Source organism: Tiliqua scincoides, chromosome 7 (assembly GCF_035046505.1).
Source record: "Tiliqua scincoides isolate rTilSci1 chromosome 7, rTilSci1.hap2, whole genome shotgun sequence".
NCBI lineage: Eukaryota > Metazoa > Chordata > Lepidosauria > Squamata > Scincidae > Tiliqua > Tiliqua scincoides.
Window position 1 is genome coordinate 3,620,266 of NC_089827.1, and position 12,235 is coordinate 3,632,500.

Genomic DNA, 12,235 nt, shown 5'->3' on the forward strand with positions numbered 1-12,235 from the left:
CCAGAGGACATTCCACGGAGCCACAGCTTAGTGGCAGTGCTTTCTCAGGTCCTTCAGCCATGCTTGTGGTCGACCAGTATTCACCGGTGTTATTCAAGACTACCTCAGCTGCACGGTGACTAATTTTATCTAAGATGTGCCTGAATCTAGAGAACAAGATTTCCTGGTACCTGGGAACAATTCTCAAGTATTGATTCAGAAAGTTCTCTCTCCTTGATGTACCTCACCTTACTAATCTGCTGTCTTCACAATGGGTCTTACCCCTAATGCAGAACTAGAACAACTCTTTTTACCCCCAAAAAGGGAAAAAAAGTTTTTTAATACTTAGAAAATGGCAACAAGTATTGTCAAATGTGGTTCTAGTAAGGCTTTTTATAGCGTTTGCTTTTTAACTTTTCCTCTAGGTGTTGTTTTTAAGTTTTGTGCCCTGCCTGAATGCTTTTTATCAGCGTTGTAGAAAGTACAGGCTGTTACAGATTGTTCATTGTACACTCTAAAACATGATAGTCTATGGAGTAAAAAAAAAAATAGGAAAAACCAGTATTTATTTTCCCCAAATGGTGGCTTCTCCCGGGCATCATGTTTCTTACTGCATGTGTTCGGAAACAAATGAAAATTTGGCATTCTTTGAAATGAAACGAGAACATAAGGCAATGAATTCATTAATGTTAGACTCTTGGTTATTTTTCCTATCTTCTCACGTAATTTGGATCAAGTATTTAAATGGTGCATTAGCCATTAAAAATCACTATCAATTTCTTCAGCATCCCCTCATTTACCCTTATGTAACTAGTCAACCACATATATTCTTTAGTGGAATGCATTAAAGGCTTGTAAATACTTACCTGGATTGCTATGATTAAAAATCTGATATTTTTGAAGCCTTGTATATATGTTGCGTAACAAGAATGTAGTGGCCTGAAGCGTCCGGAATAGATTGTTACAATAAACACTGATTAAAGTCTAATTTTTAAAAGGCAAAGGAGATTTTTGTTTTCTAGTTTCCTAGTTTGGAAGTTGCAAAAGGTAAAATGGCTTATTTTTGTTGTTGTTGTTGTTCATGTATCATGTTTGGTTATGACTTTAAAATGTTTTTTAAATCTCTACCTGATAGTTCTGGATAGTTTCACTGCCCAAGAATTAAATAACATCTTTCTTAGCTCTGCTTTGAAGAATAAGGATGGTGATCATATGTTCTGCAGAGGAGAAGAAATGAAAGGCAAATTGGACTTGCTTTAAAATGATTTTTAAAGCAAGGCACTTGCAGTGAATGCTTGTGTGAATGCTTTAAATCGGGGTGTTCCTTGTCTCCTAGTGTGTTATCATATCCCAGATGTGAGCATAGGTATATCTCCAAGCATATGTGCTGGAACCGACCACAAATCTATGGGAAAAGAAGGGGCTTGCTCTAGACCCAACTCTTATCATATGGTGAGGAAACTTCACAGCAAGTGCTTGTTCATGGCCCCATGACTGGAGAAAGGAGGGGAAAATATATTCATCACCTCTATTTGTGTTTTGCACTGTTTCTCAGTCTGAGAGCAGCATTCATTTCATGTGCAGGCATCCCCCCAATCCATGGGGGAATAGGTTCCAGCTGCCATCATGGATAGCGGTAAACCCTACAAGAAGCAGTTCACAATTCCCTCCCCTCCCATTGCTGCGGTTTCTGTGCTGTCTGTAAATGCTAACAGGAAGCGGGTTGGAGGTCTGAAAGCAACATGAACTCTTATGATAAGCATTGCATTGTTTTCAGCCCTCCTACCTACTTCCTGTTAGCTGTTAGAAACAGCCAGGCACAGGAGACAGTAACAGGAGGCTGCAACCAGAGACCAAATAAGTTATTTGGGCAATGGGGGGGGGGGGGATTTGTGAACTGTGGATACAGGATCAGCGGATATGGGGGATGCCTGTATGAAGTCATCACATGCAGAATAGAACAAGAGCCTTGACCAAGACTTATGCAATTATTTTTAAAAACCAATTATTCAATGGTCCTGAGTGGGAGGAACGAGAGCAGAGGCAAACTTAAAAATCGCTCAGTAGTAGGTCTCTAGGTATTGAACCAGCCACTGGTTCTGGCTTTTTTGTCCTGGTGGTTACTATTGTCTGGTGGTTGTGGTTCTCAAGATTTTTTGACCTCCCTTGACCTATGGGGCCATTGGCCACAGCTCCCCATTAGGGCTACAATCCTAGTACTGCAGCAGGTTTTTTGCAAGGATTCTGTGGCTCCCTGGGGAAGCCATAGCTGACAGTTTGGGATTAGGAACCACTGGCCTGTGGGATTAAGGTGATAGTGGTGCTCATGAGGAACAAGGTGTCCTCTAGATGGGGAGAACTCAAGTACAGGGGTAGGGGGAAGAACAGAAGCAAAGAAACAATAATGAACTTGCTTTTGAGAACTCGGTAAACGGCTAATATAGAAGGTGCTGAAGGTTCTGCCTTTATACTTCAGTCAACCTGTTAGAGTAAACACGTCTGGAATTCAGCATAGTATGTTAGAAATGTGCTTTATAAGGAGCCATGTTGTTTTCTTGTTGGAAGAGCCAGCAGGTGATGGAATTCTTCAGTAAGAAATGTTTACTTGTCTGCGGAAGAGTTTTCTAGACAAACTGCCCAGTTCCTGTCTCCAGCGCAAAGATGAAGCCTGAGCCTTGAATAAGAACTGCACATCCCATCAAACTTTTATTTATTAGATGCTTTTGCTCTGCTCTCCTGAAGGTTTGAGTTTCAGCTTGTTGCTTTTGGCAGGCTAACAATATCAGCGTTCACCATTTTTGCTCAGTCTCATTAACTGTAAATTAAAGAACAAGTTGATGGAAACATAGTACAGGCTTTGAAAGCATCCAAAAGCACCTGCAATTTTCTCTAAAAGTGTACAAAAGAGCAGCCATCCCATCTTTGATGTTGAACTGAAGCGGAACTCTAGGTAGCCAAGCCGCTGAAGCATTCATAATGTGGACGGTTTCTATAATGCTTTTCTATATCCCCATGAATAGCCCTTCATTTTGCTTGCTTGGCTGGTGCTGTTTCTGATTCATGTCCATAGAATGTCTGGCAAGATTGTGTGTGTGTGTGTGTGTAACCACTCCTGTTGGTGACTTACACATGAGTTCCGTCAGCCGTTCCACTAGAGCAGGTTGCTTGATCAAAGGCCGCCTTTATAAATCAGTGACTGTGTGCTCACTTGAAATGATAGAACCAAGTTGGTCCTTTAATGCTGGCTGTGGAGAGAGCTCTACCCAAAGAAGGGGGGGATAGTTCTAGCATTTCTGGCAAGGTCATGAACAGGATGTATGCTGGTAGGAAAGTCTCTGTGTGCACTTGGTACAACTGCCAAAAAGCCGCAGCGGTGTTGGTGGCAGAACTCAACATCCTAAGGATCACTTCTTTACTTTTTGTTGGAAGCAAGTTTCTAGCCCTCAAGGTTGCAAAGATAGGCTTGTATAGGTCTTGTGAAATTTAAATGAGAGGCAAACTTAATGAGTTTTCCATAGCTCTGTGTAGCTCACTATCTGTCTTAGTGAACTAGCAGAATTCTGCAAATGAAAGAAATACACAGATTTGCTGAATTTGCATGCTTTTCTTGCTGCACCATTCTGGTTTGGGTTTATTTTTTTTTAAGTACAGAGCACAAATAGTTCTGCTTTTAGAGCATCAGATTATGGTCCTGCATCTGGAAAGAGGGTGCTGAGCATGGAGTTATGCTCTGTTCACTTTTGACTTTTTTACCTTGCGGCATCCTGATCTCAGAAGGCTCGAGACTCACGAAAATGGGGGTGTGACCCACAGTTTGGAAACGCCGATTTATGGTAATGTCAGGCGTGTGACAGTATCAGTGGGACCAGCTTGATAGCTGGTCTGCTTAGTCCAGTTTCGGACTTGGTCACTGCTCTAAAGTATAACCTAAAAGCAGGATTAAGGCCCCACTCATATGTGGAAATCCCTGTTTGGCTGCAGCTATGGGGTGATGGAATGCCCCACAGAAAAACATTCTTACACACCAGAAATAATCCTGCTTGGAAGAAGCACTTAGGAGCCTTCTACATCCTAGAGCAGCAGTTCTCAACAGACTATGGGTTGCAAACGGATTTTGGTTGGGTTGTGGAGCCGGTACTACCCAGAAGCCACAAGGCTGCAATGCACCCCAGAATGTCTTGCGGCTTCCAGGTAGTGCTGGCACACAACCCACTTTGTTGGCCATGCAACGTCGCACCCCAGAACACCTTGCAGCTTTGCATTCTGGGGCACGATGCAACTGCAGCTGCCAACCAAGTGGGTTGCAGCAGTGAAAAGTCCTAGGCATCTCATTTTCAATAAACTTGTGCACTGCAGACTGCTTCATGCATCTGATGAGTGGAGTTTAGCCCAAAAAAGCTTCTGCTGAAGTGCACTGGCTAATTTTTAAGGTGCTACAAGATTATTTTTGCTGCAAGAGACTAACCAGCTGTTTTGCCTATTATGCCCACTAGGGAGATAAAGTCAGATATAAATAAACAACAGGGCTAAACTTCTCCTACTTTCCAATGTGGAAGGAATGTCATTGTAAGTCTTGAATGTACTGAGTTTTTACCTCCTACAGCTGTTCCTGAGGTAATTTTTATAGGTTCTAGAATTCTTGTACTTGTGATGCACTAAATTTTGAAAGCTTCTAATCATACCAACTGATAGTTGGAAACCTTTTATTTTTAAAAAATTATCCATTTTTATTTTGGCAATGTACACCCCAAAGCAGCTTACAATAAAACCAAACCACTAATGATGCATTTGAATGTTTTCTTGCTTGTAAATGTGCCTCATTTGCATAAAAGTAGCATAGTTAAAGGCATCGCTAATAGATTGCAAGAGGCTAAAATATATTTTTAACATACAAATACGTTGTGGCAGTATTCTTTATCCCATGTTCAAAAATCATTTGAGATACTCTACATACTGTATAAACCTGACTTAATTTTCAGTTATCCCCTCAAAGTAGTGATTACTTTAGAGCAGGGGTCTCCAAACCACGACCCGCAGCAAGCCTCTTTCCGGCCCATGTCCAACCTCTTGTCCCCTAAAAGCCTCTGGTCCACTCAACTGAACATGACCAGAACTGTGCTCTGATTGTGTCTGGAGGGTGTTCTGCAGGCCAGAGAGGTTGAATGAATGAGCCCATTCATTCATTCATTTATTCACTCATCTAAGTTCCATCTCTAATTTTATATTTAATTTTTTTCTGGCCCTCCACACCACGCCAGATATTGGATGCAGCCCTCTGGCCAAAAAGTTTGGAGACTCCTGCTTTAGAATAAGGTTTACCTATTTGCTTAATTGAAGCTGCTCTGTATACATTCAGCCCTGAAAGACCTAATCTAGCTTGTTACTATTACCCTGGATGCCCAACTCCAGAGTCTTCTACATACGTACAAGCGCTTCAGATGCAAAGCAAAGCTGCCCTCTGTGCAAGAAGCCAAGAGAAAAGTTGAAGATTCAACAGAGAATTTGATAACGGGATTATCTTCAAAAAGGGTGTTTTGCTGCCAGCCGCCTGCTCAGAAGATACTTCAGTTTTTTATTGCTTTGTACAGTCCATTCTTCCTGCTTGCTCTAGACAACGTGGCGATTATATAGGTAAGGGGGGTAGAGTCCATCGTAATGGTATTCACGCCACTGCTCGATCTGTTCTCGGCTTCTCTCATCCTGTTCTGTAGAGGGAGAGGAGAGTTAAAAAAAACAAACAAAACCAACAACGACCCTTTATTGATGGTGGCCAAATGGAAAAAGTGAGCCCCGACACCTTTCAATGTGTTTATGGCAGGGGTTCACAAACTCCTTATGTTGGTGACCCACTGAGTCATCCGTCATGGATGTGGGATCCTCTGAGGTCAGAATGTTGCAAAGTAAAATGGCAGAATCCAGAAGTTATTGGCCCCATGACCCCCCAGCACAACATACAGCTAAGCAGCTGATGTGGGCATGCATGTGTGACCCAGAAGTGACTTCTGCATGGTCTGCCTTTTCACCTCGCCATGTCCTGGTCTCCGTGGACCGAAGACTCACCAAAAGTCTCACCTAATGGCCATGATCCAGTGTGAGAAATGCTGGTTTATGGTAATACCAGACATGTGGCAATATCAGTGGGACCAGCTAGGGCTGCAATCCTAACCTCACTTTCCTGGGAGTAAGACCCATTGGACACAATAGGACTGTCTTCTGAGTAGACCTGGTTAGGATTTTGCCCTAGATCTGCTTAGTCCAATTTCAGGCTTGGTCACTGATCTAAATTCTTGACCTAAATGCAGGATTATGGCCCCATTCATAATGAAACCCCCATATTCTTTCAGCAGTATGAGGAATTTATATCCACTGTTCAGCCCTTTCCAATCTTGCCTTCCCCCTCAATTTTGAACCCCTAAGATCTACACATGGATTCACCCCATAGAAATTAATTTTGAAATCACTTTTAAAAAAAAAAAAATTATACAAATCTGGAAAAAAAAAGTCCAGATTTTTCTTTCTAACCCTCACATTAGCAACAGAACGAATATACGCCATTTCATAGCACATGGTAGCATGTTACATTTTCACCCTGGGCAGTGCTGGGGATTTCAGAGAATGAAATTTTTACTGGCCTTTTAAAAACAAAACCCTCACCACCCTTTCGTGTTACTGCCCAGTGTGGGTTGTGGTGGGAATGATGTGGTCATAGTCTTTAGAAGCAACATATATTTTCCCTCCTAGGAAAAGATGTTTGGGAAGAAGTCCTTGCGTTTATGGCCGAGGGGAGCAAAAACAGCACAAGACAGCTCTTCATATACAGATTGCTTACTATCACTTGCAGGAGTTCAGAAGGCACCCTGCCTCTGTCCTAACTCTTGACAGTTTTGGCACTTAGATTTCAAGTTGCTATTGAGTAGCACAAAGAACTATACCTCTAACTCCTTATACCCAAGATTTTGGCCTTAAATTTCTGAAGAGTAGCCTCAACATTATATGGGGCACTACTTTTTGTAATTGAGAGGTTTCCAAAGTACAGTCAACCACTGTATTTGAGGACCCTGTCTCGGTAGTCTCAAGTTGCCATGGTTTACTAACTCCAACTGCCCCCCTTGTGCTTATCTCATCTCTTTCTGTTCATTTGTAGCCCTCTAAATTACTTCCTCTTTATAACTGCTTTTTAGCATATATTAACACTTACCCTCCAAGCATGAAGAGGAAGTGGTTTGGAGGGCTTGCCTGGAGGAACGGTAAGTATAGGGTTTCCTGCTGTCCATGGTTTCAAGTATCTGGGAAAGCAGCAGGAATTTATCTCCCACTGATATGGAGCAATGACTGTAGTTTGTGAAATGGTGGGACTGAATTAGTGAATGCAGTTGAATTTGTGCCTGAATCTGTTCTGTTGAACAGAAGCCCTGGCAGAAAAAGAGAGAGCAACCCTAATCAAACCACTAGGAGGGATACCACTGCACTATATGTTCTCAACCCACGTGGAAGATTCTGAACTGATGCGCTAACATAATGCAAAACGTACAAGGCTTATTCTGTGGGAAAATGCAAATAAGGGAACACATGTGGGTTTTACACGCAAGTGTGTGCCTCAGCTATGGGAAATGCTAATTTCCATGCAGAAGTATGAAGGTTTGGTTTGGCGCTGAGCTAGAAGGCTGCAACTGCCAATGCAAAACGGCTAACAACTTACACAGCGCTGCTAAATGCATCAGGCCACTGCCTGTGCATGTGGTAGCAGGTACTGAGCCCCAACAGCTCTTGAGGAGCAAGCGTACCACCTTCGGAAAGGTCACTTCCGTATCTGGTTCCTGTTTCTAAAGAATTTAACCACCATCTGCTACTCTCCTTCTCAAAATGCCTAAAGGGTTCTTTTTAAATTCAATTAAATTCAAGGCAGAATTGTAGTCTTTTGAGCTGCCTTAACAAAATCCAGAACAATCAGCAACCCTAGACAAGAAGGAGCTTGTTGTTTGTGTCCTGGCAATATCAACCAACTCCCATTTGGAGAACCTTTATCTTCAACACCATCAATAGAATCTCGTGAAATGGAGACTGTTGCAACAGTACCCCAAAAGCACAGAAAGATTCCTTTCCTAGCATTGTGTGCGTTGCACAGGAGTCTTCCTGCCAAGCCAGCCTAACACCAGTGACGTGTAGTGTAGCGAATGAGTGGGGAGGCACTTGATGCGGCACCGCAGCATTCTGGGAGCTACCCAGAAGCTGCAGAGCCTGTGCAGTCACAGCAAAGGCTGAGTTTTTGTCTACCACAGCTCTAGTCTAGCAGCAGCAAGAGCTCAGCTTCCCCTGTGCTCACACAACCCCTCAGAAACCAGGCAGAGCGCATCATGCACTCACAGACTGTGGTATTTTCCTTGGAGTATGTCTATGCCTCCCCTGACTGCACATCCCTGTCCAACACTGGGCTGAAGTTGCAGCCATGTGGCATTTATTTTAAGAAGCCAATACTATCTCCCCTAATGCTGCAATGTCTTCATTCTGCCGTGCGAGCTGGTAGGATGTCAGCACCTGGATCACACCAAATCTCACATGGTGCCCAAATCTTTGGGCATCACCATCTTGGCTCTTGTGAGATTTTGCACAATTCAAGATGGTGGCACTCGGGAGAGCCAGTAGGAGGGGCCACTGGGAACATCCCGCACCGCCCCTTTGAGTGCGCCATGGCACACAGTTTGGGAACCACTGGACAATACTGAATTTGACTGAGCGATGGTCTGACTCGGTCTAAGGCAGCTTCCTCTGTGTTTTGATTCTGGACCCTGTGCTCTTACCGTCGCGCTCCTCCTCCACAAAGTTCTCAAACTCATTCCTCTGCTCTTCATAGTATTCCCTCCTTTGTTCATCGGCAGCCAGCATCTGGCGGGTCTCCGCTGTATTAAAAGATGTGCATAAAATGTGAGCCCAGGAGGCCCTGATTAGGACTGTATAGAGATTCGCTTTGCTATAAATCTATTTATTACCTCACTTGATTTCTCCATAAGCTTTTAAGTGGACTGTTTTGTTGCAAACTGGAAGGGGTTCGCCTCCAGCCCACAGGCTGAACTTTAAAATATAAAGCCGAAAATGGTAAGAGCTAATACTCCCCCCCCCCCATTATTGGATTAACTCAGTTATTTCCAAGCTAATCCAACCAAGTAGGGTTTTCTTTTTAGGAGACTTTTCAAAGTAGTGAGAGTGATCCACCTTTGGAAATCACGTTGCAAGAAAAGAAATACGTGTTTCTTTTATAGCAGGGTTCTTAAGCCTGTGGGTCGTGAAGCCTCATTTTTTTTTGGGGGGGGGGGAATTGCAGCAACCTTTCAAAGCCTGTGCAGGAGAGAACTTGGAGCCAATCCAATATTGGCACTGCCTTATAAAAACCGGGTTCTTAATATAATCCTGCACAGCCTCTTCTTACAGTCTTGCCCTGCAGTTCCTGAGGCCAGCCCTGCTCAGGCTGCTACCTTACAAGGTTGTTGTGAAGACACAGGAGGTAAGGTTATAAGGGGTGGGTAGGGATAAGTATGGGCAAATCAGGTCCCAGGAGGGGCTTGAATTGGCAGGGGAGCCCCAATCTCATTACTTACTTGCTGAGGGCCCAATCCTATCCAACCTTCCAGCTCCGGTGTAACTACATTGCAACCTCCTGGTAAGGGAACAAATGTTCCCATACCTTAAGAAGGCTCCAGAGACTGCCCCTCCACTACAGGATACAGCGCACACCCCACTAGCACAACTGCACCAGCACTGGAAAATTGGATAGGATTGGGCCCTTACTTAAGGGGGTTGTGGCACAAAAAAAGGTTAAAGACCACAGTTTTATACTTTATAGCAGGGGTGCCCAAACCCCGGCCCGGGGGCCACTTGTGGCCCTCGAGGACTCCCAATCCGGCCCGCGGGTAGCCCCCAGGCTCCAGTGAGCCTCTGGCCCTCTGGAGACTTGCTGGAGCCCATGCTGGCCCAATGCAACTACTATCAGTGTGCGGGCAACTGTTTGGCCTCTTGCATGAGCTGTGGGATGAGGGCTCCCTCCGCTGCTTGCTGTTTCACGTTTGTGATGCAGCAGCAAAGGAGAGGCCAGTCTTGCTTTGTGTAAGGACTTTTACAAGACCTTCATTCATTCATATAGGTTCCATCTCTAATATATTCATTTATGTAAATTTATTCAAATTTGAAATGTAAATTAATTATTTTTTATTCCGGGCCCCTGACACAGTGTCAGAGAGATGATGTGGCCCTCCTGCCAAAAAGTTTGGGCACCCCTGCTTTACAGTTTTGAAGCCTGCCTCCTAATTTTACTTTCCCACATTATGAGCAGCTGGGAGGGGTTGGTGTGTGAACAGGGTCCACCTGGTGGCATGGGGTTAGACCAGATGGTCTTGTGGTACATCCTCAAGAGGTGGCACAAATTCGAGGAGCTGATCAAAAGCTGATTATCCTCAGTGCTCAGTATTTATCATGCACACTAAGACCCTGCTGTGGGCTTCTAGGCAAAGTATTTCAGAGTTTGGATGTAAATGACATTTGGGCAAAGGGAGTGTTTGCTATATTCTCCTTAAAAATACAAGCAAGGAGGAGGGATGACATGTTGTTTACATGTTAGCCTGGTGGGAGAGATACTTTGGCAACACTGCGAGGACAAGGGAATTCTGTCGTCAATGTTTGGGCCCATTGCTTGTGCGTTGGATGACTTCTGGCGTTGGAGGCCCAGAGTAGCAAATAGCAGTGACATTTAGTTTGAAATCTGCACATAAGTTACCTTTCTCCAATGTTGTGTATCGTGTGATGCTTCATTTTGGAAGCTGCCCCTAGGAGCTACCTGACTTATGCTGAGTCAGACTAATGGCTCATGTAACCATTAAGGGTGCAATCCTCCTGGCTTGCCTGTTCCAGCGCAGGATAGGGGCCAAAAGCGGCTCAGCCAGAGGCAAGGGGAAACTTTTCCACTTACCTCTGGGAAAGGTGCCCTTTCCCCTATGGGTCACCTAGGGTGAAAGGTACTTCAAGCTGCTATAAGACAACTGATGCATTTCTCCTGCTACACACTTATGTCCCAGATCATAGACACAGACGTGTGGGAGTTCCTTTCAATGAGCATTTTGATTACCTGGGCGTGTGGATTTGTTGCCCCATTCAGCCATAGGTCTGTCAAAAGAGTCTTGAGAAAATCAGGTGCATATTTCTCTGACTGCCGACAGTGTTCATTCGATCCAAAGGAGCTGATAAACTGTCATTGAGCTCAGTGCCAGAAATTTGCTAGCAATATGGCTTCTTTCCTAAGCAAGCTGTCAACATGAGCCAGCACAGACCAATGTATTGCTAGCAGGTAGATTCACTTCACCGTGCAGTCCTGCACCTCCCACAGCAGCTTCCTAAGCACACTCTAGTCGAGACCATGTTGTGATATATAGCCAATTAAGCATCTGATGCTTTCAAGGATACTTGGCAGACAATGCTATTTCCATTTGCAGAGCGAACTCGTTTCGTGTTTAGAAATGCTACCAATAAATATGCATCCTTAAAAAATTAAATGAAAACCTCCATCATCCAGACAGCACTCTGCAAATACTGGTCAATTTAAGCAAACTCAGACTGATGGATTTTCCTTTATGGCTTTCTGATCTAGACAGCCCATTTTTCATAACCCTGTTAATAGCTTTAATTCCATCACCAGTCCTTTACAGTTATAATTCAATACACCACCCCCTTACTCAAGAGTTACCCTGTTTAAATAAACAGGGGATCCTCCATTGTACAGGTGAATGCAACCAGTGTCTACATACATTTCCTATAATCAAAATACAAAAATACATGAGTCTATTCTCATCCCAAGCCATTAATCTCTGATTTGTTCACAAATCCTTTCAGAGTGTGGCAGACAATGTAGGACCGGGGGGGGGGGAAGCCCAGGAGATGAAAGCAGCATTAACGAAATCCCAGTTTTCCATAAACACTCCCCAAACAGTCTCACCATTCAGCTCGTCTCTGGACTTGGTGGATCTTTTGCCTCGCTTCTTGAAAAAGTTCGACGCGTCTGATCCCTGCATGAAAACTCTCTTTTTCAAACCTGGAAGTGGAGAAACGAGTCAGTCTGGTTACTGGTGAGAAATGAGAAGGGGGTGGGCAACTGGGAATAAAAATGTTATTCCCCGTTTCTATTCTTGCCCAAATTACTTCACAAACTGCATGGTATCTCCCCACTTACTTTCCTGGTTCCGATCTCCATCCACTGCTTTCTTAGAAGTCACAG

At 44.0% G+C, this 12,235-nt stretch overlaps 1 protein-coding gene across 1 annotated transcript in view; it reads right to left on the reverse strand.

Annotated features, from left to right (window-relative positions):
- Positions 1 to 5,586: 5,586 nt before the first annotated feature.
- UCMA (upper zone of growth plate and cartilage matrix associated) overlaps positions 5,587 to 12,235 on the reverse strand; it is a 7,200-nt gene continuing 551 nt past the window's right edge. The window contains exons 2-5 of the mRNA XM_066634556.1: positions 12,191 to 12,235; positions 11,957 to 12,052; positions 8,778 to 8,876; positions 5,587 to 5,684 (exon numbers count right to left, since the gene is read on the reverse strand). The exon at positions 12,191 to 12,235 is cut by the window's right edge and continues 24 nt beyond it. Of these exons, the coding sequence (XP_066490653.1) occupies positions 5,587 to 5,684; positions 8,778 to 8,876; positions 11,957 to 12,052; positions 12,191 to 12,235 (338 nt within the window). The remainder of the gene's footprint in view (positions 5,685 to 8,777; positions 8,877 to 11,956; positions 12,053 to 12,190) is intronic.